This window comes from Hippocampus zosterae, chromosome 11 (genome assembly GCF_025434085.1).
Source record: "Hippocampus zosterae strain Florida chromosome 11, ASM2543408v3, whole genome shotgun sequence".
Classification (NCBI taxonomy): domain Eukaryota; kingdom Metazoa; phylum Chordata; class Actinopteri; order Syngnathiformes; family Syngnathidae; genus Hippocampus; species Hippocampus zosterae.
This window is the reverse complement of record NC_067461.1, coordinates 3,232,131-3,256,690: the sequence shown is the minus strand read 5'-3', so window position 1 is coordinate 3,256,690 and position 24,560 is coordinate 3,232,131. Positions and strand designations below refer to the sequence as shown.

Here is a 24,560-nt window from a genome sequence, read left to right as displayed (position 1 = left end):
AGATAAGAAACCCTTTATTAGTCTCGCAATGGAGAAATTCCCAATTCACAGCAGCAAAGTTATGAAAGGAAGAAGTAGAACAAAATATAGGAGCTGCTGGAAAGGCAGCCACTCTCGCGGCGCCATTTTGAAGTCAAAATAACGAAAATAACACAACACAACACAACACATAGGACACAGATAGTCGTGCAATCTTCACCACGTTTCTGCATACACTTTGTTGTCTGAAGCATTTCTAGATGAAAGAGGAGAGGATCAAAGTGTCAATTTCATGCTGAAAATGTGCACACGTCTGCTACAAGCTAAGTTTTGAAAGCAAACACTAAGCTGTAGTGTCCATTGACGAAAAGAGATGAGTTCACTTCTCCTGTCCCACGTAATCCGCTTCAAATTCCAAGCCGCGACTCCCAGTTCCAAATCCGCATCGGCGCTCCGCGCTAACGCTCCCTCATCTCAACTTGGCCTTGATTGACCCCACCCTGCGTGACCTTTGGAAAATGCCAAAAGTCCTTACGGATCATGTTAAGCTTGAAAAGTACATTACAACAAAAACATTAGCACTACATAGGTGATTGCCACCTTTCGCCACCTTTCGGGTGATGCTACACTTACGTGGAAAATTACCCCTGAAGCTTAATCACCCCTCCATTAGCCGAATGGTCGCTTCTCCGTGCTCTTGCTCCAAGGTTACTTATGGAATGTCACCAATCTGGAAATGCTGTCCTTAATGCATAAAGCTAATTCCCTCGGCCCGAGACGTTTTCCCAGAATAAATTAGTACCGTTTCGCAAGTGTGAAAACAACTTGCTCACTACTTGCAGCGTACGGCGCTAGCAATTACAGCGACAGAGCGACCTCCTTGTGGCGGTTTTCCTGTCAACTCCTCTGAGATCACAAACCCCAACCTTGAGCAGCGACCGCGCCCGCAGCGTTTACATTCGATTGTATTTCCGTCAAGCTCGGTTATCACCAAGCCAAGCATTTTAAAAAGTCATTTTATGTCAGACGTGACGGCCTTTTCCACACGCCTTTGGACTGTTATAATGTCGTCTCGCAACCTTTTCTTGTGCCTCGAAATAATTCTCGGTTGTCAGAATGACGGCGTGGTTGACGCGGCATAGCGGGAAATTGTAAATGACGAGTATTATTATTATTTTTTTTATATCGTGCCTTAGTGGTTTACTTCTCAGTCTTGGCTGCAGTTTCGAAGATCGCATCCAGCCAAACTGCGCCCTTTTATGCAGGAAATTAATGTCCAATTAGGCTTTTCGAATCTGTACTGGGCGAGGATTCTTGGAAGAAAGCTGTCGGGAACGGTGCGCATCTGTTTTGCATGGCAAGTCGTTTGTCGCTGAACACCAGAAATTACTCATTCACTCCCAAAGATGTTTTTAAACGTCTTTTCAGACTTGGTCTGGAATTGGCTGGTACTGAATGTGTTAAAGCGGCGAGCGGGTGCCTAAATAAAATGTAAATGACATACTTTTGTCAAGGCAAGATGGTGTCATCGTGGTTATATGCGCCGTTAGAGATGCAACTTTGACCTGCCTTGAGTTATGATGGATACCGAGATTAGCGTTAGCCAACAGCTTTGATCGTTGCATGTGCCACATAGCACACTGTGCGTGAATTGTCGTGTGTGAAGTGCTGCCTCCGTGAGTGAAAATGCAAGTCTTTTTTCATGTCTGGTCTGGGCTCACTTTCTTTCACAAGAAGCAGTTTGTCTCGTTTCAACCCATTGTTGCCCGTATCATTTCACACATGATGGGTGGGCAAATATGTACGGTTGTCCCCTTCGAACCACGAAGACAAAGCGCCGCAGTGTTCTGCAAGCTTGTCAGTCAGATCGGACCCAGTGGGCCTTTTTGAGATCATGCGCGAGAGACGCGAGGCGACGGCGGAGGCCTCATCAGGCATGTTTGTCATGTCGGGGCGTGACATTTGGGTGATTGAGAAGTCGCTCGAAGTCGAATGCGATGCTCGAATCCGGCCCGCCGCACGCGTCCCCGGCATACCCAAAGCCAGGGTCTATTTCTGTCGGCATAGAAAATGGAGCAGTCGCGTCTTCTCGTATCAGCGAAGCAAGGTGAAGAGGTCACCTCGTACGTTTTGTCGGCCTCTGCGTCCGAGATGTTCCAGACGTTCTTTTAAAAAAGCAGTTGAGTTATTTCTGCGCTTTTTTTGGATGCGACCTCTCCTCCCACCCCACTCTGTGACTTGTTACATATTTATGCTTTCAAAAAAAAAAAAAAACTCTCAAAATGTGTTTCAGTGTGTTGGAGGAAAGTTGTGTGCCTCGTTGAAAGATCTGAACTGTACAAAGTGCTTTCACTGCCTTTTCTCACCTGAAGTCACTCGACTGGCGCCTGGTAATGGTGGCGTGCATTATTCAGATGCATTTAAGGAGCATTTTTTATTTTTTTTTAACCATGGCCTCTCCTTCCAAGCGGCCCGGAGACATTCAAATCAATTAAAATGGGTAACTTGCTTTTAATGGAGTGCTCCGGTCTTTGTTTGAACTTATTTATTTCTTGTTTTGTCCTGGGTTGCAATGCCAAGCAACGTCAAATGGTCGTGAAATAGCAATTGAAAAACGACTGAAGCTGGGTCCTCACAAATCCTCAAAATTCTCAACAGACATGGCACAACTCACCGGTAACCGTCTACATAGCATGCTTGCTTCAGATTTGCAATTTGTCTATAAGTGATAGCTCAAAATGTTGGCTTTAAACCAAACTCGAGTGACTTCTGTTGAATTTTTGCATGTGCCTGAAGATGTTTTTTTGTTTTGTTTTTAGTGTGCGTATGCAGTTTTGTGGTGAAACTGACTGGCAAATTTTATGCACTCATCCTAGTGCGAAAATTGAGTTAATTTTGTTTAGGTTGTGTTCCACATCTCCTCAATACATCCTTACGTTTCACCAGGAGCCCCCTCCCCATTGCAAAAATTGGTGAACTTTCGGGACAATTTGAGGCCCTCAATTAATTTGACAAATGAATATCATAAACAAAGCAGTGCGTATCTAAAAATGGAACCCTCATTTCATAAGCTTCTTTGTAAACAATTCTTCACGATGACATTACTTTCCTTTCTCCTGTGAATTAATTAAAAACGTTATTATTCGAACTCTTGGAAATAAATGTGTAGTCCCATGGTATTATTACACTCGATGAAAGAAAAACGCTTTTGGTACGCTCACCGGTTTCCTCGCTCTTAATTATCCAGATTCATTACTATCTATCAGCTTGGCAATTGAAGTCGATCATCAAAGATTCACAAGCTAAATTTCCCCCAGGTGAAAGTGTGCAGTTTGTACTCGGCGCCTCCCCAAAGGGGATCCTTCAGAAATGCAAATGTCTCCTCTTGCTCATGTGCCTCGTCGAGTGTGATGTTTAAATCGTCTCGCAAACACTCGCAGCGCTCAATGTTCCACACATTCTACATAACAATATTAGCGGAACAAAATATGCGTCCAGCAAGCTAACCAAGAAAGGTTAGCATTTTGACTAGCATAGCGCACCTGGTGGGGGGTGGCGAGGGAGGCTAGCATAGTGATAGAAGCAAGCAGCTTTAGCTTGGGATACTCGTGGAAGGATGCCGCGTAAGCCTTCACCTTTAGCGCCGAGGCACGCCAGTGAGAAGCTAACGATATCTCACGGGAGGCTAGCAGCTTTCTCAACAAGGAGCTGGCAAAATGCTGTGACGCGCTAGCAACATTCGCGTGATGGCAGATGGGAGTCATGATTTGTTTTTAATGCGCTACTCATTTCGTATCGCCTCCATTAGGGAGATGAGACGACGCCTGGCCTTGACAAACGGTGAGGACGCATTTGTTCAGGTGCATGGTTTCATTTTATTTTTTAATTCTCTACAAGCAGGTATGAGTATGACCGACCCTAATTGTTTTGCTAATAGATGATACATTCACGTCTCATTGATTAGGTTATTGTTATTTGAAGATGTCTCATTGATTAGGTTATTGTTATTTGAAGAACGCCATTATAAATGTTCCAACACACCTCATGAATTTAATACATTATACATTTTCATCATGAAAATGTGACTTTTCGAAATATATTTTCATCGGGACATGACTGTGGAAGTGCCACCGTGTTTGGGTTGGATGAGCCTTTATTTTTAAAATTTTTTAATATAATTTGGATGTAATTGTCCAGTCACATTTTCTCTCTGAGAATCCAAAATGACATTGTGGATGTCATTTTGGACAAAAGCTCATGAGATGTTAAGCGCAGCTAGCAATTTGGACGACTTAAAAGAAGCTAATAAGATGCTAGCATTTTGAACGCTGTGCCATAACTGTGGAACGTTAAGGACACGGACAGAGCAACCAGAACCGACTGAGATGCGTGAATCTGCAGCTCCTTCTCAGGGGTTCTTATTTTTCCCCAGATGGGCTTTTTTTGAGTTTTTCCTTGCCCACATTGTATCGAAGTCAACTGTTACATAGCGATTTTTTTTTTGAAGCATGCTATTTAATCAAAGTTGACAAATGCCTATCATATAATATTTCTAAAATAAAATAAGTGGTCTCATGCTGTTGCATTTCCTCATATGATGTTCATCCCAGAGAATTTTTAGGTCTAGGAATCTAAATCTAGCGGTTTAGATTCCCGGCTTTTCACAACTTCACGTGGACTGCGATGATACTCCGTGACGCATTTCAGCCCTATCGGCGTTCAAAGTGGACGCCGGAGGGAATTTGCAGCAAATGATTCTCCTGAATGTTTTCCCCCCCCCACTAAAGACACCCCTGCCCTCCATCAACAACACCACCACCTGTTCCCACATACGCCGCTGCACTTTCTCTCAATCCCTTCTCGGTTTGGATCCCTTTTAAATTGGAGTCGGCGTTCCCGCCTTTGTGCTACGGCGACCGCGTAAGCACTCGCCCGGGGGCTTCTTTTCCCACCTGGTGATGTTTGTATCAACGCCACAAAATATTCCTCTACCCGCATTCCAGGCTCTCCCGTCTCGTAGAGCGCGTCGCTCTCCAGAGTTTCACGCTTGCGTCATCTTTCAGCTTTTCCCCAACGCCGCACAAAGCCAAAATTACTCAGCTCCGGGCTTGTTGACAGCGTTGAAGCTCCTGATTTGATTCCCAGAGATTTCTGTGTGGAGAAGAAAATTCGATTAGCAAAAAACGCTGATTAGACACATTAGAACGTGGAAGAATTGTATCCAGATGCCTTTTGTCTTCTAAGTGCCGCTTATTTGGAATCCTAATGAGTTAACCTACTTCATCATCACACATCACACACATTTTATTGCCGAGTGACAGATTTCATTAGGTATGCTAATGCTACACTGGATGTCTCCTATGCTGCATTTTGTCAATAATTGTACTGTAATTGTTGACCCGAAACGACTTTGCTGAGGTCAGTCATGAAAGTTGTCTTCATCTCTTAACAATGCTTCCGTACCGCATGATCCGCACTAGGGTCGCGGGGGGTGCTGGAGCCCATCCCAGCCGTCTCCGGGCAGTAGGCGGGGGACACCCTGAATCGGTTGTCAGCCAATCGCAGGGCACACAGAAACGAACAACCAGTCGCACTCACACTCACACCTAGGGACAATTTAGAGTGTTCAATCAGCCTGCCACGCAAGTTTTTGGAATGTGGGAGGAAACCGGAGCACCCGGAGAAAACCCACACAGGCCCGGGGAGAACATGCAAACTTCACACAGGAGCTGGAATCGAACCTGGTACCTCTGCACCGTGAAGCCGACGTGCTAACCACTGGACTACCGGGCCGCCCTCTTAACAATGCTGCATCTTCAAAACATCGAACGCTGGAGAGCGACAGTACGAATGGACGTACCCGTATATCGATATCAGTTCGCGCACTCTGTCACATCCTTCTTCGGTTCATCATTTCTCATGAATCGCCTTAAAAAATGAGTCTTGCATTGTCGTTCGGTAGATCAGGGCAAGAGCTATCGATTTTGGTTTGCTGTCGTCGTCCTACAAACGTGGGCGTGTGTTTTTCGTTTTCCCCAGCTTGTAACCTAACTTCGGTGAGAAACTACCGTGTGCCGGAAAAGGAACATATTTAGCAAGCTAAGCATGCATAGAAAATATGTTTGTTCATTAGCGCTTCGAAAGTTAGCAAGCAGACATACGCCCGCGCACCCCCCGTGCGTCAAACTGCACAACTTCCCTTATGTATCTGGGCTTTGTTTTGGCTTATCTTCTGCTACGAGTACCACCAAACTAGTCCCGACGGCTTTTTGTACTTCAAAGTCGTGCGTCCTCCGCTCCCCCCACTCCCTCCACCTTGGGCCCTGCAATGGCGCGCCTGAAGGTCTTATCCAATCCGAACCTTATCTCGGTGGATGTTTTCAAGTGATGTCAGGACGTAGGAAAGCGGTAAATTCGCAAGTCGACGACAGCATCCGAGCAACGTCAACACGCCTCGATGTTTTTTTTTTTGGTTGCGCCCCATTTGAATTTCAAAGCGGCTGCGCGCAATTAGGCCGCGAGATGCGGCGTCTGAAGCGTGGAGGTAAATATCGCTTTAGGAGTCCGATGGACGTCGTGCGGCTTGATGAAATCTGGAAATGAGAGGGGGCATTAAAAATCGAAGCGTGACTGTTCTGAGGTTTGGAGATAAGATTAGTGGCTGGCGGTGTTTTTTTTTTTTTTTTTTCATTGACGAGCGTTAGGTGGTGTTGATGGGCATCAACTGTTGCTGCTTCCGTCGGATTGCTTTTTCAGATTAGTGCTCAGGAGGTGGGGTTGACGTTTTGGGGGGGCTGTTTTCTCTCTCCCTTTGGTGTCCGCAGGTAACCTAACCTTTCCCCTGTCAAAAAAGAAAAAGAAAGTGAGAGTAAAGTGATTTTAATGCTAATCGGTGTCGCCCCATAGCCCGTCAGCCCCCTTCCCTGTATTCCAGGTGGTCTTGAATTTCAAACGAAGCCCGCCGCGAGGCTTCCCGGGGCTTGACTGACACTGAAAGACCTCGGCCAATTGCCCACAGAGACGTTAAAAGCGCCCCTTTCTTAACCCCTTACCTCCGTGTCTCTTTTGCTTGATCTGCGCAGGCCGTGGAGACCAACCTGGCGTCCAAGGACAGTCACTGGGTCTACGCCAACGAGGTGAGTCCCAACGCCGGCTGCGGGTTTTGTCATTCCACGAGGCTTTTACTCGATATGACAAGACGGCTTTTCTTTTTCACTCGTGATGTCGGCATGTTCCGAATGGACGTCAAGGCAAATGGCTCCTCTTTAAGTGGACGTAATAGCGTAACAGTCAAGTGTGCTTTGAGTGAATACACCCCCCCCCCCACCCTACACACACACACAAACACACTGCCAGTTTTTTGTTTGTTTGTTTGTTTGTTTTTTGTCCTTCTAGTGATTCCAATTATTCTAAAAAATGGGGGAAAAAAGGAAGCGTGATGAAAGGCTTGCTTGCTCCCTATGTACCTGCCAGAGAATTAGCGTTCCAGTTCCCGGTCGAGATAACACACACACACACACACACACAAAATTGGCGTCCATTTATCATGCTGAGGGCGGCCCGGTAGTCCAGTGGTTAGCACGTGGGCTTCTCAGTGCAGAGGTACCGGGTTCGATTCCAGCTCCGGCCTCCCTGTGTGGAGTTTGCATGTTCTCCCCGGGCCTGCCTCCCTGTGTGGAGTTTGCATGTTCTCCCCGGGCCTGCGTGGGTTTTCTCCGGGTGCTCCGGTTTCCTCCCGCATTCCAAAAATATGCATGGCAGGCTGATTGGACGTTCTAAATTGTCCCTAGGTGTGAGTGTGAGCGTGGATGGTTGTTCGTTTCCTTGTGCCCTGCGATTGGCTGGCAACCGGGCCTGTGTGGGTTTTCTCCGGGTGCTCCGGTTTCCTCCCACATTCCAAAAACATGCATGGCAGGCTGATTGAACACTCTGAATTGTCCCTCGGTGTGCGTGTGAGCGTGGATGGTTGTTCGTCTCTGTGTGCCCTGCGATTGGCTCGCAACCGATTCAGGGTGTCCCCCGCCTACTGCCCGGAGACGGCTGGGATGGGCTCCAGCACCCCCCGCGACCCTAGTGAGGATCAAGCGGTACGGAAGATGATGAAGATGAATTATCATGCTGAAAAATCACACCATAGTGTAGAAAGATGCCATTTGAATCAGTGCTTTTTTTCGGGGGGGGGGTCAACCCTCAACCCTCAACCCTCAACCCTAACGGCCACCAAAACCCAGCTCCTAATCCTTTTTCTTCCTGTCTTTTGCTAACTTTACTGCTGCAAATTGGCAATGTCTCCATTGTGAGACAAATAAAGGTTAGCGGGCAAGCTAAGAGAGGCTTAGAGGTCAAACCGAATTTGTTTCCAGCCGAGCGCCAAACGTCGCTTCGGCCTCTTTGCATCGAGATGCACTTTGAGATTCAGGGATTCTCGTTCTCATTCCAAGTATCCAAGCTCACTGCCAACCTTTTTTTGGTTGCGGTAATTTCACGCCGTTTTGCAAAAAAGTGCCGTCGTGTTGCATTTGAATGTCATTTCGTCCAAGGTGACAAATCGTTAACCAAGAGGCTTGAATATTGATTACTGAAGGCTAAATGAGGCATTTGGTATTGCGGTATCCTCCCCTCCCCACCCGGTCCCGATTTTTTAAGGACCACCTTTGCAGTTTGAATCGGTTCATCCAGGCATGTCGGTAAAATATTGCTCCACACGGGCTAAAGAGGCCTTGAGCTCTCTGAAAAGCCTTTCTGTCTGCCGCTTTTAATTCGTATTATTGGTTCTGTACGCCTCACAAAGCGGCACAGGAAAAGGCTTTTGCAGTCTGCGCTTGTTTGATAGGTGACAGGCTATAATTTTTAATTTGTAGCCGTCTTCACACTCGAGCCGCCGCATTCCTTTTAGTCTTTTATTACGGTCCCGGAGAAATTATGGATGAGCTAATTTTGCACTGGCTTCGCTTGGACTAATATGATGTCATATCGGCAGTGTATCAATTTGCCTTTTTTGTTGGGTTCTTTTCCAAAAGGTGATCTCGCCTCACTTCTCCAACCTCATTCTCAAGACGATAAAACAAGTTCGAGTTCTCCTTCCATGTGACGGAGCCTCTTTTCCTTTTTACTATTCAAAGTAAACCGTCCATGAAGCTGACGTTCACCTTGAAATGAGGACGATGCACACTTGTCGTCCTTTTGAAGCTCCTCGCTTGCGGAGAAAGTCATTTAAAAATAACAAAAAAAAACAATTAGGACCACTTACAGATAAAAGGTTTGCTTCCACCATGTTGTTTTTGTTTGGGGTCTGACCTCTTCGGGAGCCACATTGTAAACCGGTTCCTAGCGTGCATTTATTTAAAAAAAACAACCGAAGCGCGGTGTTTGCTTCTCAATAGATGGGGAGCTGATTAGTTTTGATTAGCCCCAAATGTGTTTTCCCCGGAACTTCCTGAGCACAGCTGCGCTGGGAGGTTGTCAGGCCGGACAGCGGGTCGGAATAATGAATGGCAAAAATGTGTCTTTGTAGTTGGAATTGTGTGTCCTGGTTTAGAATTTATTAGACTTGTGCTCGTGGAACGGCATCAACAGACAATCAATGGACAGACAGATGATCCGAGTCTAGTTTACCACATCTGGCAGTTTAGCAGACCGAGGGCGTTTTCTTCTACCCTTACATGCCCCGGGCGCACTGAGAATTTGGTGACAGAAAGTAAACTAAACTTTAGACCCAGAGAAACCAGGTCTAAGTTGTGGCGCGGTTGGTGTAATACCATTTGGGTGAATTTGATCAAGGCGCAGGCAGACAGAATCTGTGCTGCTTGCGTTGAGCCCTCTGAGTCATTGTAAAAAGCAATTTACTAAATGGATTTGTTTTATCATCTTATATTTTTAAAACCAACCCCCTGCCCACGGCACAACTAGTGTCTGATTGTGTGTGTGTGGGGGGTGGGGCGAGGTAAGGTGGGGCGTTTTGTCGCACACAGACGCGCGATTGAAAGTGCAAGGTGGTCTTCCAATGCCCACTTTTCACCGGCCAACTTAACATAATCCGCAAGTGGAGATCTTGCAGTTCCGTATAAACGTACTTAATAACTTGCGCACACCGATCTCCTACACGGACAAGCTTCCGCCATTGAAGACCCTGCGCCTCACCTGGATAAATATTCATTCATCTTCCGAGCCGCTTGATCCTCACTAGGGTCGCGGGGGGTGCTGGAGCCTATCCCAGCTGTCTTAGGGGCAGTAGGCGGGGGACACCCCGAATCGGTTGCCAGCCAATCGCAGGGCACACAGAAGCGAACAACTATTCGTACTCACACTCACACCTAGGGACAATTTAGAGCGTCCAATCAGCCTGCCACGCATGTTTTTGGAATGTGGGGGGAAACCGGAGCACCCGGAGAAAACCCACGCAGGCCCGGGGAGAACATGCAAACTCCACACAGGGAGGCCGGAGCTGGAATCGAACCCGGTACCTCTGCACTGTGAAGCCGACGTGCTAACCACTGGATACCGGGCCGCCTCCTGGATAAATAAAGGTTTAAAAAAATATATGCTAATATTTTACTGTATTTTTCCAATCACGCATTAGAAAGAGTAATGGGGGGGGGGGGGAATAGAGACGTTGATGGAGAGGGGAAAAAAAATCATAACCTTCTCTACTTGTGCCTGCGGACCTTAGTTCAAATTAAACATGGTCGTGTTTTATCGCTGGATCCTGCAGGGATATAAATAATTGTACACGTTCCCCGCCGTCTGCACGCTCCCTGCTCGTAACTCAGTCATGACATTCATTTCAAATGCATGATCTCCGCACCCACAAGTGACTCAACCAAAATCCCCAACGGCCGCCGTATCGCCAACGGATGGCCTCTCACATTTCATTCAAGTCCAGCGTTACCGCAGGATATGTTAATCCGCCACCGGGCCACGGGCAAAGAATGTCGATGCTTTGCTCCACGGGGAAGCGAGCGAGAGCACAGAAGAAGTGAGATGCGTGGGGATGATGAGGATGTGCGAGCAAGATCACAGGGCTCCAAAAAAGACATTCGCGTTTAAAAAAATTAGGGGTGTAACCAAAAAAAAAAAATGGCTTGAATGGGAAAATCGGTTTTCATTTCACCAACTCAAATCAAATGATTAGCTTTTGAAATGTGCCGTCCTTGTATCGCATCGCGCCAAATGTATTGCGATGCGTATCAAATAGTCTTTTGCAGCCTTTTCAGCGCTGGGCGAGGAAGCCATTAGTGACTCTCTCTCTACTTTTGTACCAAATGTTTAATATTTGCTGAAGTGCAGTTTTTATGAGCTGAGCCCGGGAGTGTTCTACTTATCCATCCATTTTCTGAAACTGCTTAGCATCACAATGGTTGCTATCCCAGGCTGTGGGCGAGGTACACCCTGAACCGGTTGCCAGCCAATCTCAGGACAACCATTTGTGCTCACAATCGCTCCTAAGGTCAATATCGAGTGTTCAGTCAACATATAGCGTGTGTGTTTTTTGGAATGTGGGAGGATACCGGAGTACCGGCAGTAAACATGCCAACTCCTCACAGACGGGCCAGGGCCAGATTGTTGAATTGTGATTCAAAGTAGGGCGGCCCGGTAGTCCAGTGGTTAGCACGTCGGCTTCACGGTGCAGAGGTACCGGGTTCGATTCCAGCTCCGGCCTCCCTGTGTGGAGTTTGCATGTTCTCCCCGGGCCTACGTGGGTTTTCTCCGGGTGCTCCGGTTTCCTTCCAAAGATATGCATGGCAGGCTGATTGAACACTCTTAATTGTCCCTAGGTGTGAGTGTGAGTGCGAATGGTTGTTCGTTTCTGTGTGCCCTGCGATTGGCTGGCAACCGATTCAGGTTCTCCCCGGGCCTGCGTGGGTTTTCTCCGGGTGCTCCGGTTTCCTCCCACATTCCAAAAACATGCGTGGCAGGCTGATTGGACGCTCTAAATTGTCCCTAGGTGTGAGTGTGAGTGCGAATGGTTGTTCGTTTCTGTGTGCCCTGCGATTGGCTGGCAACCGGGCCTGCGTGGGTTTTCTCCGGGTGCTCCGGTTTCCTCCCACATTCCAAAAACATGCATGGCAGGCTGATTGAACACTCTAAATTGTCCCTAGGTGTGATTGTGAGCGTGGATGGTTGTTCGTCTCTGTGTGCCCTGCGATTGGCTGGCAACCGATTCAGGGTGTCCCCCGCCTGCTGCCCGAAGACGGCTGGGATAGGCTCCAGCACCCCCCGCGACCCTAGTGAGGATCAAGCGGCTCGGAAGATGAATGAATGAATGATTCAAAGTAAAAACTTGATGATTTTGTGGTGGTGCACCAAAGAAAAAAAAAGTTGTCCATAGCAGTGTAAAAGCTCACCGTACCAACATGAATACATACAGAAACAATGTATCTAATAACTTCCAATAAAAAGGTGCTGTGTAAAACCAGACAAGTGTTCCTGCCTTGAATAGGTTTTTGTGTTCAATTACGCTTTGTTTTGAGGCTGGACAGCATGGGCAAACTGTGCACATCACAAAGTCATTTAAGAAAAGAAGAGAGGCTTCCAAATTGGATATTAAGAGACGTGGCACGACTCGAGACGAGCGCATCAACAGGACGGAGGGGGGTAGGGGGGGGGGGCGAGAGGCGGCCGAGCTTTCCTGCTGACCCGGCCCGGCCGAAAAGTAGCATGCGGACGCGCTTGTTCTGGCGTCTGAAATTCAGATGGATTGCCCATCCGCCGAGGAGTTGGAAGTTGTTGCGTTGTTTTTCTTCTCAAAAAGCGGGGACGCTGACACTCGGTGACGCGTGATGGATGAGGGAGCCGAGCCCGCTGTGACAGACAGAGTTGAGGAGGAGAGTCCACAAGATGATTGATGCCCGCGGGTAAAGTGGCGCCGCGTAATTGAAATCCCGCCGACGCTATCTTGGTCACATTAGACACCCGATTCTCAAGATATGCGCACTTACCTGGTGCAGAGTTCGCTCCGCGTGCATGCTAGTCGATACAAGTGCAAGTGGGCGGGCGTTGATCCGAGACTGGACTCCCGATAGGGGGTTTTAAATCATAAAAATAAACAAAAAAATCAAAGCGGACACTTGCGTGAGCGAAATTCAGTAAAAACGAAAAATGCTCACTTAAAAAAAAAGCAACTAAAACCACATTTTACATTTCCAAAACAACTAAAATAATCATGACCGTGAAAAGAAAGGTCAAACAGTCATTAGAGAATTGCAGTTTACCATATTTCCTTACACAATACTCAACGACCACCCAACAAATACCCCAAGTATTTTAAAATGAGACATAAATAAATAAAACTAATACTAAAACTAATAAAAACTAAACTAAAATGAAGCATTTTCTTCCCCAAAAAAACTTTAAAAACTGCTCGAAAAAACTGAATAAAAATTTGACATTTGTTCTTTTATTTATTCTTTTATTTATTTACGGTAGAGTAAAATGAAAAAAGGGTTAGAATACGTTTTGGATTTTTTTATTGAATTTATTTTGACTTGTTTTTAAATAAAATAATTGAAAATCAATTTTCAATCCTTTGGAATTAATTTTTAAAGCTATGTTTTTTGTGGGGTTTTTTTTGCTTTCCTTTTATTTTTTTCAACAAGACTTTGTTTTAGTTCCGCGTTTGTTCGTTTTGGTATTTGCTCGAGTTATATTCAGCGTCGTCGTTCTGCTCGTAAAAAGCTGAATATTTTCAAGATCTCTTTGGCGGAGCTTGCGTAGTTTTTCTTCGAGTACTCCAACCTCCTCTCAAAATTCCCCAAAACGCATATTTGGTTCATGGAAGACTCAATATTGTCCTATACAGAATGGATTCGCCGTTGCCGTTTTGCTATCAGGAGTTTTCTGCTCCCGTAGCTGTTTTGTCGGATCTTTTTTTTTTTTTTTTTGCACGAGGGGAAAGACTCTTCGGCTCCTATTTCAAAGCACATGCTTCACATTCCCGAGAATAATTGTGTGCATACTGAAAACAATGACGAGAAATTGCGCTCAAGGTGTGGAGTTGCCGTGGTGAGTGGTAGGAGGGAGAACCTCTGATTGGTAGCCTTGATTGCAGATAGCGAGCCTTTTCAGCCGAAGGGAACACTTAACGGCGGAATCGTAATTGGATGAAGACAAAGGTGTCCGCTTGCGATCGGAAGGAGAGATTAGTTATGGTTTAAGGAGTGCCGACAAAATGTCCTTGTAACTCACAAGGCATTGGCACGAGTCACTTAGAAGAACTTTGCCGCCGACCCAAAGCGTTTTCTGCACTTGGCTGGTGACCGGATCAAGTTTTGGCTCCGCCCCTTGCCCAAAGTATGCCGAGAAAGCCGCCTGCTCACCTAATGAGGACGCGCGCTCGAGCTCAGGATGCTAATGAGTCCAGAGCCGTGTTTGTGACCCCCCCCCCCAGCACGGGTTAACCTCGAAAGAAAAGTAGTCGATGGATGGCTGAACAATCCCGGTGGTACAGGACAGGCTCGCATTACCGCTGATGTATCGCTAGCATGTCATTGGAAACCGAATGTCGCAGCATCTCGATTTGTCAACTTGAAATGAGAATGTGCTGGAAGCTAATCAGATCAATCCATTCACAATCTACCCCTCGGCCATAAATGCTGCCAACAGTAGGTCCAGAGCCTCATCATCATTAATCCGAGGCGGCCCGGACAGAGGACCCCCTTCCTGCCTCCAACCGTTGACCCAGTTGTAATACTTCAGCAGCCGCCTTCATTTTCGATGACTCGGATTATTGTGTCATTACGCATGAGCTTCGTGTCGAAGGCCTTCCTCGACAACGCTCTCCGTCAAGCGATGCACTTTCATTTGCTACGGTCCCGGTACAGGTCAGACCCGTAAATCCGCGCTGGGTGTGTATGCCGGAGTCGCCCTGCTCCGTTTATGTCGCAGCGGTAAAAAAAATAAAAATTAAAAAAAGTATCACACCGTGAATCCAAAACACTTCCCGGACGTAAACACGGTTGAAAAGTCATTCAGAACCGCTTAAATGAATGGAACAGAAAAATAAAGCCGGTGCCTGCCTTAGTTGAGACCTGACGTGGGGGGCGGAGTCAGGAACATGCTAGCGTCACGCCAAAGTAGAGCAACGAGCTCGGTAATGGCCCGCTATATTTTTACAGACGCGTTCGGCCGGAAGCCGGCGCTCCAAATTTAATAAACAAATGATTAAATTACTCACACGTCATTCCACCTTGTTGCGTTTGGATGGGAAGGAGCTCGCCGCAATTAGGCCGCCTCTGCCGGCAGACCGATCCCAAGCGCGAAGGCGCGTTCAACGCGATTCTCCCCCAGGATCGTGCGGCGACACGTTTTGCAGTCTGGCCTGAAAGTGCGGCACGTTTCCCCCACCCGACGCCTTCTGATCCCTTGGTTGTCAAATAGCTCCGTCGGCTTTACCATTCCGATTGCCGCATTTTCATGCCCCGTAAGCACTTGTCGCTCCGAGCGGCTTGCGCAAAGCACCTTGATGTCCCATTAATTAAAAAAAAAAAGCGGCGCCGCAATTACTGATATTTTTATTTTTTTTTCTTTATTTCTTGATGAAAGATTAATGGCGAGGACCGAGTGGCGCACGGAGGATCATTTAACCTTTCTGTCAGATGAGCTGGATTTGATTAATGCCCGCTCCTTGTCTGGCTGTCATTGGTGCAAAGTTGCAAAGCGTTGCCCCCCCCCCCCCCGCTTCCCCTCCAACCCCCATTTCTAATGCAATCGCCTATCCTTTGGGATCTTAGGCAGAAAACTGTTGTTCAAGGTTTTTTTGTGTCCAGATAATGTTACTATGTCTGTGCAATCTTAAGCGGCTTTTGGACAAACTGTTAATCGGGCTGAATTTGAAGTCCCCCCCCCCCCCCCCCCCCCCGCACCAACCCCCTTCTGATTGAAGTTACAATTGTCAGATTTCACAAAAAAATGACATTTTGTTTGTAACTGCATTTTACCATAGTTACCGTCAAGCTTACTGTGGCTCCGTGCTGCCTCTGACTGGTCATTATCGGTACTGCGATTACGCGTGGGGATATCATTAAGTGTGCGGCGTTCTCTCTTGTTCATCTTAAGTACACCATTCATGCTAAGTCCAGTAAAAGCCCACGTGCCACTTGTTTCCTCGTCACGTGCGGGCTCTGTCAAAACCTGATTAAGACGTTCAGAAATGGACACGTGTGAAGCCAGCTTAAAGGCAACACAGAACGCCGGGCTGGTGCATTGCGCAAGTCGGTGTCTGTGCGAATCGAGCCCGTTTCAAGCCTAATTTCAATTGACACTCTAAAGAGGAGCTAACCAAAGAGATCTTTGCAATCGGGCCAAAGCGCGCGTGTCGCAGTGCATGAGCGAGCGGTGACGCGAGGTGATGTTTTTGGTGTGTCCAAGTGCAGGGAGTGTTTCAAAAAAATCAACGTGAGATGGCCAAGGCGTTTGAGGGGGAGAGTAAAGAACAAGCTCTCTGGCTTCACATACTGTCAGCGAAGTGTGAATATCCAATTGAAAGTGGAACGTAAAATCGGCAGCCTGACGGACTTGTCGCAGAACTCACGCAGAGTTAGCGACGCGGATGAATTTGAAGGCGTTTCAAGATCCCAGGCTAACCGCGCAAACAGCTGTGTGACATTGATCTCTGCTCTGATCGGAAGGCTTCAGCACACCAGAAAATTGCAAAATGCGCTCAAAAAGCTCGATGGAAAAACAGACGGCAGCCCGCTAGACAGAAGGCGGATCTGTTGACGCGGGGGGCCTGTTGTTACATCATGGGCACGGTCACGTTACCGCTGAAGCTGTCAGCCTTCGAATGAGAAAGACCTTAATATTTAGTACGGAGGTAGCGCTAACACATGTAGCGCTAACACATCAAAGCCGTGCGTTATCATGACATTTGCATCTCAAGGCGGGGGCCAGAAGCTAGCATAGAGCTTATATAGCTTATATAGCTAGCATAGAAGCTTCCTCTTAGCTGCCGATGCTATCGCTAATAACACACTGGGTCACAGAACACACACACAAAAAATAAATAAAATGGCGGCAGCTGTTTGCCCTCAGAGATGCAAAATGCAGTATTGATGATAATGGCAACGTTATCAAAGCCGTTTGTTCCCACGTCATAGATGAAAACGGTATTTACACATCAAGTCGCATTTTATCATTCCACTGTAAAGCAGAAAAGTTTGCCTTTTTCAGAAATCGAAATCGCATTTAATCAATCTCGCCTGCTTTCTTGTTAGCCCGATGGCGGCGAGTCGTGTTCCGCGTGACGTTGTTATTATCTTTTAATCAATAATTTTTGAGAAAAGTTGAGAAAAGTGAAGCTGTCAACCTTCGAATGAGAAAGACCTTACTATTTAGTACGGAGGTAGCGCTAACACATGTAGCGTCCACATCAGAGCCGTGTGGGCCGCGTTATCATGACATTTTCATCTCAAGGCGGGGGCCAGAAGCTAGCATAGAGCATATATAGCTTACATAGCTAGCATAGAAGCTTCCTCTTAGCTGCCGATGCTATCGCTAATAACACACTGTGTCACAGAACACACACAACAAAAAAAATAAAATGGCGGCAGCTGTTTGCCCTCAGAGATGCAAAATGCGGTATTGATGATAATGGTTATCAAAGCCGTTTGTTCCCACGTCATAGCTGCAAACGGTATTTACACATCAAGTCGCATTTTATCATTCCACTGCAAAGCAAAAGTTTCAGAAATCAAAATAGCATTTAATCAATCTCGCCTGCTTTCTTGTTAGCCCGATGGCAGCGAGTCATGTTCCGCGTGACGTTGTTATTATCTTTTAATCAATATTTTTTTAGAAAAGTACACCCCGTCCTTTGTTCCGCTTTTCCAAAGCAGGCCCGAAAGCTTGCGGCATGTCACCATGGTGACAAAACCGTTCCAACAAGGCAAAAGAAAAATGCACCTTGAAGGTATTTCGAAGTGAGGTTTTTCCAATTGCGCCGCGCGAACTCTTTCTCCCCCGTTTTCCGTTTCGCACGGTGCCGCAGCTCCGGTACTTTTGCACGGGTTGGGCCTCAAAGGTCACCTGTGGTGGTGACAGAGCGTTTGGAGCGGGGCGCCGCGACCGGTTATTAGCTTGGACGCGAGCGTTTGGCTCCGTGAGCCGCACGGCATCATTCATCTAGTTAATGTATTAATGTATTACGACAACTCATGAATATGCATGAGTTCCATCTGACTGCGAATGGGGTGTGTGGAGGGGGGGGGCGGAATATATTGTCTCGTGCTAGCATGGAGTAGTTCCGCTCTGCTCGGCGCGACGCTTAATTTCTCTGCCGGTGACTTAACAGCTCGGGATAAGATTCGTCCGTTTTCAAGCGATCACACAGAAGCGCCGTCGTGTCAAGGTCAAAAGGTCAGCAGAGCAGCAGTGTGCCAACACATCGGCACGAGCTACGTTCTGCGGCTTCCTCTCGTCGACGCATACTCAAAAGTTGCCCGTGCGATGATGATGATGAGGATGATATTTTTGTGTTTGCCCAAGTCTGCTGCCTGCGCCTCATTGTCACGAAGTGCTGCTCCCACAAATGAAAATACATTTGAATTGGCCTAGTCGCAGTGCCTGAGCTTGACCTCTGGTCGCCTTGGTAACAAAACTCCGTTGGTCCTCGGCATCAAGGCCCTGCTTTTTAAATTGCGAGCCGCATCCTCAACCCCCCCCCACCCCCCCCACCTCCCAACTCCACAAAATGATTAAAACTGCCCCTCCAGAGATCCGCGCTCAGCGGTAACCCAACTCGCTCGTCCACCTTCTCGCTCTGGTCACAAGCACTTTTTTGTTTTTCCTCCTCTCCCCGTTCCCTCCGCACAGGCGGCTTCCCGCCACTCGCACCCTGAGGGGAATTTAACTCTATAACTATTTATATGGGAAGGTGAACAAGTTGACTTGTTAAGTGCGCGTTAACTGGCTCGATTTCAGTCATAAACGGTATTGATAATTCTGCCTTTTAAAGTTCACATTTATAGCTTGTCGGCATCGCTTGCCTGCTCGGTCATTTTGTTTGTTTGTGCCGGCTGGCTCGTTCTGTTGGCTTTTTTTTTTTTTTTTAATTGATTGGTTGGTTGACTGGCCGGTTGATTGATTGGCTTGTTCTGTTCGTGTTTGGGTTGGTTGGTTGGCTGGTTTGATTTGGTGGTTTGTTCGTTTTGATTTTTGGTTGATTGGTTGGGTCGTCGAGGCGGCCCGGTAGTCCAGTGGTTAGCACGTCGGCTTCACAGTGCGGAGGTACCGGGTTCGATTCCAGCTCCGGCCTCCCTGTGTGGAGTTTGCATGTTCTCCCCGGGCCTGCGTGGGTTTTCTCCGGGTGCTCCGGTTTCCTCCCACATTCCAAAAAAAACATGCATGGCAGGCTTATTGGACGCTCTAAATGGTCCCTAGGTGTGAGTGTGAGTGTGAATGGTTGTTCGTTTCTGTGTGCCCTGCGATTGGCTGGCAACCGATTCAGGTTCTCCCCGGGCCTGCGTGGGTTTTCTCCGGGTGCTCCGGTTTCCTCCCACATTCCAAAAAACATGCATGGCAGGCTGATTGGACACTCTAAATTGTCCCTAGGTGTGAGTGTGAGCGTGGATGGTTGTTTGTCTCTGTGTGCCCTGCGATTGGCTGGCAACCAATTCAGGGTGTCCCCCGCCTACTGCCCGGAGACAGCTGGGATGGGCTCCAGTACCCCCCGCGACCCTAGTGAGGATCAAGCGACTCGGAAGATGAATGGTTGGGTCGTGTTTTGGCACATTGGTTCGTTGGGAAAGGTTTGATGTCGATTTAAATGACGGCAGTTACTAATCAAGATAACATTGTTATTATTGATGTGAGTGGCATGCCACAGTCCTGTTTTTTTTAATTTTTTTTTGTGACTGACTGCCCCAAGAAAGACAACAACATCCACTTGTATCGTGTGCGCCCCCCCTCACCCCACCCCCCCAACCACCCCTTCCCCCACCAACAGGAAGTGAGCGACAGTGACATCATGGAGCTGGTTCACAGCTCCCTGGGCCGTATGACCCTCATCCGTCAAGTGTTCCCGCTGTGGAGGGACACCAACGTCCGCTGCATGAGGAACAATCACCGCATCTCCTCGCTGCTGTGTGACCCCCAGGAAGGCTACCTGCAGTCCCTGGAGGTAACGCCGCCTCGTTCAAGGACCGACCGCCGTTGTCTTCACATTCATTTGGTCATGCAGGGGGTTGGGGGGGGCGGGGGTGACGGCCATCAGTCATGATGCAATTGGCTTCGAGACTTTTGCATTCAAACCCAAGCAAATGGTCCGTTACGGGACAATTTTACCAAATTGCGCTCAAGATTGCTCATAACAAATCGTATCTCGTCAATTTGTGATTAATTGCTTCTCCCAAAGAAAGCATTAAGCACCCTCGGCACTGTTTTTTTTTTTTTTTCGCCATAAAATTGATGGGGAATCATTTAAAAAAAGAAAATGAGCATGAAGAGTAAACTGAGGAAAGGGAAAAGATTCCCCCCCACCCCCCAAACATAACACCCGACTGAGTTTTCCTTCACGGAGTCATCACTTCCATGACTAAGCAGCAGAATGACACCTGTCAATTTAATGGATTTGTGCATGTGGCGCATGCAGCGGAAAAACAAGCACTATTCATCATATGGTGATTAGCTCCAAAAATGTGCTGTTCAAAATTTTGCCCGTTTGCAATGATACAATTTGGCTCATTTACATCATACCGCCCCCACACCAGATTTAACCCCCCCACCCCCCCCCCCCCCCGCTCCTTTGACTTAGCAGGTAGGCTGAGCCAATCCAAAAGGTATGCATTAACTGAATGTGTTAAGTAATTAAAAAAAAGTCCTATTTTGTGCTCCATTCTAATAATAATATAATAATACATTTATAAGCGCCTTGCTTCACAAGCTTTCTTGTGCAAAGCGAACATATTTTACATCACCCAAGAAACCCGTCGAGAAAGGGGAAAAAAAAGAGTCCCGAAACATGGAACTTGTCTCAATTTACTCCCAGATGCACTTGCTCAGCGTGAAATCTTTTTGGGTGAAACACAAAGCGATCATTGCGTTGTATGAATAGCAACCGTCGGAAAGAATGTCGCGACGCATGTAGCCGAAGATTTCATTTGTTCTGCCCGGCACTGCACGTCGCTGGCATAGATAGATGCCCCCAGAATCACCATATGGGGGGTCAATAAATGATTTGAAAATGGAATAATGTCGCAGCGAATCAGCGAAAACAGAGAATCAATTTCTGCCAGAAGAAGAAAAAAGAAGCAAGCCCTCTCTTGTTGTTTTTTACTTTGCTGTAAATATTTTCATTCATTCATTCATTCATTAATCTTCCGAGCCGCTTGATCCTCACTAGGGTCGCGGGGGGTGCTGCCTTCGGGCAGTAGGCGGGGGACACCCTGAATCGGTTGCCAGCCAATCGCAGGGCACACAGACACGAACAACCATTCGCACTCACAACTAGGGACAATTTAGAGTGTTCAATCAACCTGCCATGCATGTTTTTGGAATGTGGGAGGAAACCGGAGCACCCGGAGAAAACCCACGCAGGCCCGGGGAGAACATGCAAACTCCACACAGGGAGGCCGGAGCTGGAATCGAACCCGGTACCTCTGCACTGTGAAGCCGATGTGCTAACCACTGGGCTACCGGGCCGCCGCTGTAAATATTTATCAGGCTTTTTTTTTTCTTTTTTTTTTTCTTTTTAATGTTCTTTGTGAACAAGCAGCATGTTTCGCGTGCTCTCTGCAAAGCCGACAAAAGAGGCCCACTTGGTCTCAGCCGCCGGTCAACAGAGCCAGAACGCCATCTCGGGCACGGAGAGCACACAAGTGCTTTGCGAACATTTGGCGGCGATATTAGCTGATTATATATGCAAGTGTGTGTCGATGAAAGGCCCTTGATAAGGTATTCACGAATGCCCATGAATGTCAATGACTGGAGTGCGACGCGCCGGGGGAACGAGAGGCACGCCAGAGTCAAATGTCATTATCAAGATTGCTTCCGCGGTGTCGCAGGGATTGTGGGGTTTTTTTTCCTAATACCCGTACCTGAAATCCTCTTGAAGCCAGACAAACTTTTGTTTTTTTACCTTCACCAAAAAAAAAAAAAATCAATAAAAGCAGTTTTCCGCATGTCTTGATAAGGGACTGGAGAGCGCCGCTATTTGACTCTCCAACCGGTCGCGCGCATCCTTCCCTCACTTTTCTGCGGCCTTTCCATCTCTTCTGTTCTCATTTAATCGCACAGCTCTCGGTTGATCCGAAAAAAAAAAAATCAGGATAATAAAATCACCGGAATGACTATTAGGTTTGCTTAATGAAATAATAGTGTAATAATAATGTAATAAAAGCGCATGAACTCTCTAATGCGATCACGCTGCCTCCTCCGGGGTCGTCTTGCAACCTCCCAATGACGGGCACGGCGGACGTACTTGCAAACTTTCCTTCACTTCCTGGTCACGCAATTCAAACCGAATTTATCAATCGGTCGTCCGCAAATGGACCAAAGTTGAGCTCAAAGATTATCGGGGGCGCTTATCAAGTGTTGCGCAACGCGTTAAGATTTATTCGTCAATGACTGAGCACAAAACCGCAACTTTTTGATGCCGAACCCATCCGGAAAAAAAGCTTTCTAATTGCTTATATTCAACCTCTCACAGGGGTGCGCATAGGCAGCGCGCCGGTGCGCGTGAGGACCGGAAATGGAATATTATGCTTCAGTTCAAATTCTTTCCCCGCACTTTTTTTGCGCATTGAGAATTACCGGTCAAGCCAGCCCTGGATTCGAAGTTGCTTCTGGAAGTTCCTCCCCGCTAGCGGCTACATTGGCTGCGAGATGGTGGCGGAAAGCGTCGCGGGAACGCCCGCGGTGAAAAAAGGTTATCTCTCTGTGAGGTTGCGCCGCACCTTCGACAGTCCGTCAAAACATGTCCTTAGGCAAAAAACCCGTTGACGGTGCCCCTCAAGAAAAAAAAAAAAAGAAAAAGTCACCCGTGGTGGCTGCCCGAGAGGAAGCAAACTAGCTGATACTACAAGTCAAAGGTGGCCGATTATTCTTTTTCAAACGGGCCATGCAACTCAATTGTCTTCAATATGAATTGCATGTGCGGCCCGGTAGTCCAGTGGTTAGCACGTCGGCTTCACAGTGCAGAGGTACCGGGTTCGATTCCAGCTCCGGCCTCCCTGTGTGGAGTTTGCATGTTCTCCCTGGGCCTGCGTGGGTTTTCTCCGGGTGCTCCGGTTTCCTCCCACATTCCAAAAACATGCATGGCAGGCTGATTGGACGCTCTAAATTGTCCTTAGGTGTGAGTGCGAATGGTTGTTCGTTTCTGTGTGCCCTGCGATTGGCTGGCAACCGATTCAGGGTGTCCCCCGCCTACTGCCCGAAGACAGCTGGGATAGGCTCCAGCACCCCCCGCGACCCTAGTGAGGATCAAGCGGTACGGAAGATGAATGAATGAATGAGTGAATGAATTGCATGTTATTTTAAAACTGTCAATTGTATGCCACGGTGTCGATGTTGTAATTAGGAAATAAAAACTGCAAAAAACTTCAAATGATGATGCCCAAAACAGTCTACTCATTGACCAACATTCATTCATTCATCTTCCCGAACCGCTTGATCCTCACTAGGGTCGCGGGGGGCGCTGGAGCCTATCCCAGCCGTCTCCGGGCAGTAGGCAGGGGACACCCTGAATCGGTTGCCAGCTAATCGCAGGGCACACGGAAACGAACAACCATTCGAACTCACACTCACACCTAGGGACAATTTAGAGCGTTCAATCAGCCTGCCACGCATGTTCTTGGAATGTGGGAGGAAACCGGAGCACCCGGAGAAAACCCACGCAGGCCCGGGGAGAACATGCAAACTCCACACAGGGAGGCCGGAGCTGGAATTGAACCCGGTACCTCTGCACTGTGAAGCCGACGTGCTAACCACTGGATACCGGGCCGCCCCCTCATTGACCAACAATACACTTCAAAATAAGTAACCTGTAGATGATTTGATTTTGAGCGTACTTCCTTGACACCAATTCCTCTTCAGACAGCACAATTTTTTTCTCAAATTTTGCAGAATGTCGCAAATAAGTGATTTTTTTTTTCTAATAGTCACGAACGGGATCATTTCCAAAAAAATAGATGCGGATTCACAAACGTCTGTAAATTTCGCGGGGGTGTTTTGTGGGGGTGTGCCGGCGGCCTTCCCTTCAATTTGCTCCGCGCCGACCTCCTCCGGTGTCGTTTATATTTCGATTCTTCTCTACCAGCCGATGTTTGCGTGACCTTAAGGGAAGAGATCTTGCCTTGGCCGTGTCTTACCCCCTGAGACTCTTCAACCTTTCATGTGCCGAAAGCCCCGAGTGACACCTTGTATTGCTTCCACACATCTCGCACGGAGCAGGGATTTGACCTCGGGCTGGCGGGGGGGGGGGGGGGGGGGGGGGCGATACGCCACAAAATCCACTCTCGCACTGCGGCAGAAGCGCTAGCAACAGACATGATTTTCTGACAGGATGCACTGCGGAGATAGTTATCGAAGAGGCGAGACGAGCCTGTTTTGCCTTTTTGGGGGTGGGGGAGTTCGCTCCTCGTGATTTAAAT

The 24,560-nt window shown here is 47.6% G+C and overlaps 1 protein-coding gene across 2 annotated transcripts in view; it reads left to right on the top strand.

Moving 5' to 3' along the window:
- Positions 1-24,560, top strand: part of grid1a (glutamate receptor, ionotropic, delta 1a) — a 218,918-nt gene that overhangs the window by 162,819 nt on the left and 31,539 nt on the right. For both annotated transcript variants that reach the window (XM_052079707.1, XM_052079708.1), the window contains exons 5-6: positions 7,062-7,115; positions 19,919-20,092. In XM_052079707.1, the coding sequence (XP_051935667.1) occupies positions 7,062-7,115; positions 19,919-20,092 (228 nt within the window). The remainder of the gene's footprint in view (positions 1-7,061; positions 7,116-19,918; positions 20,093-24,560) is intronic.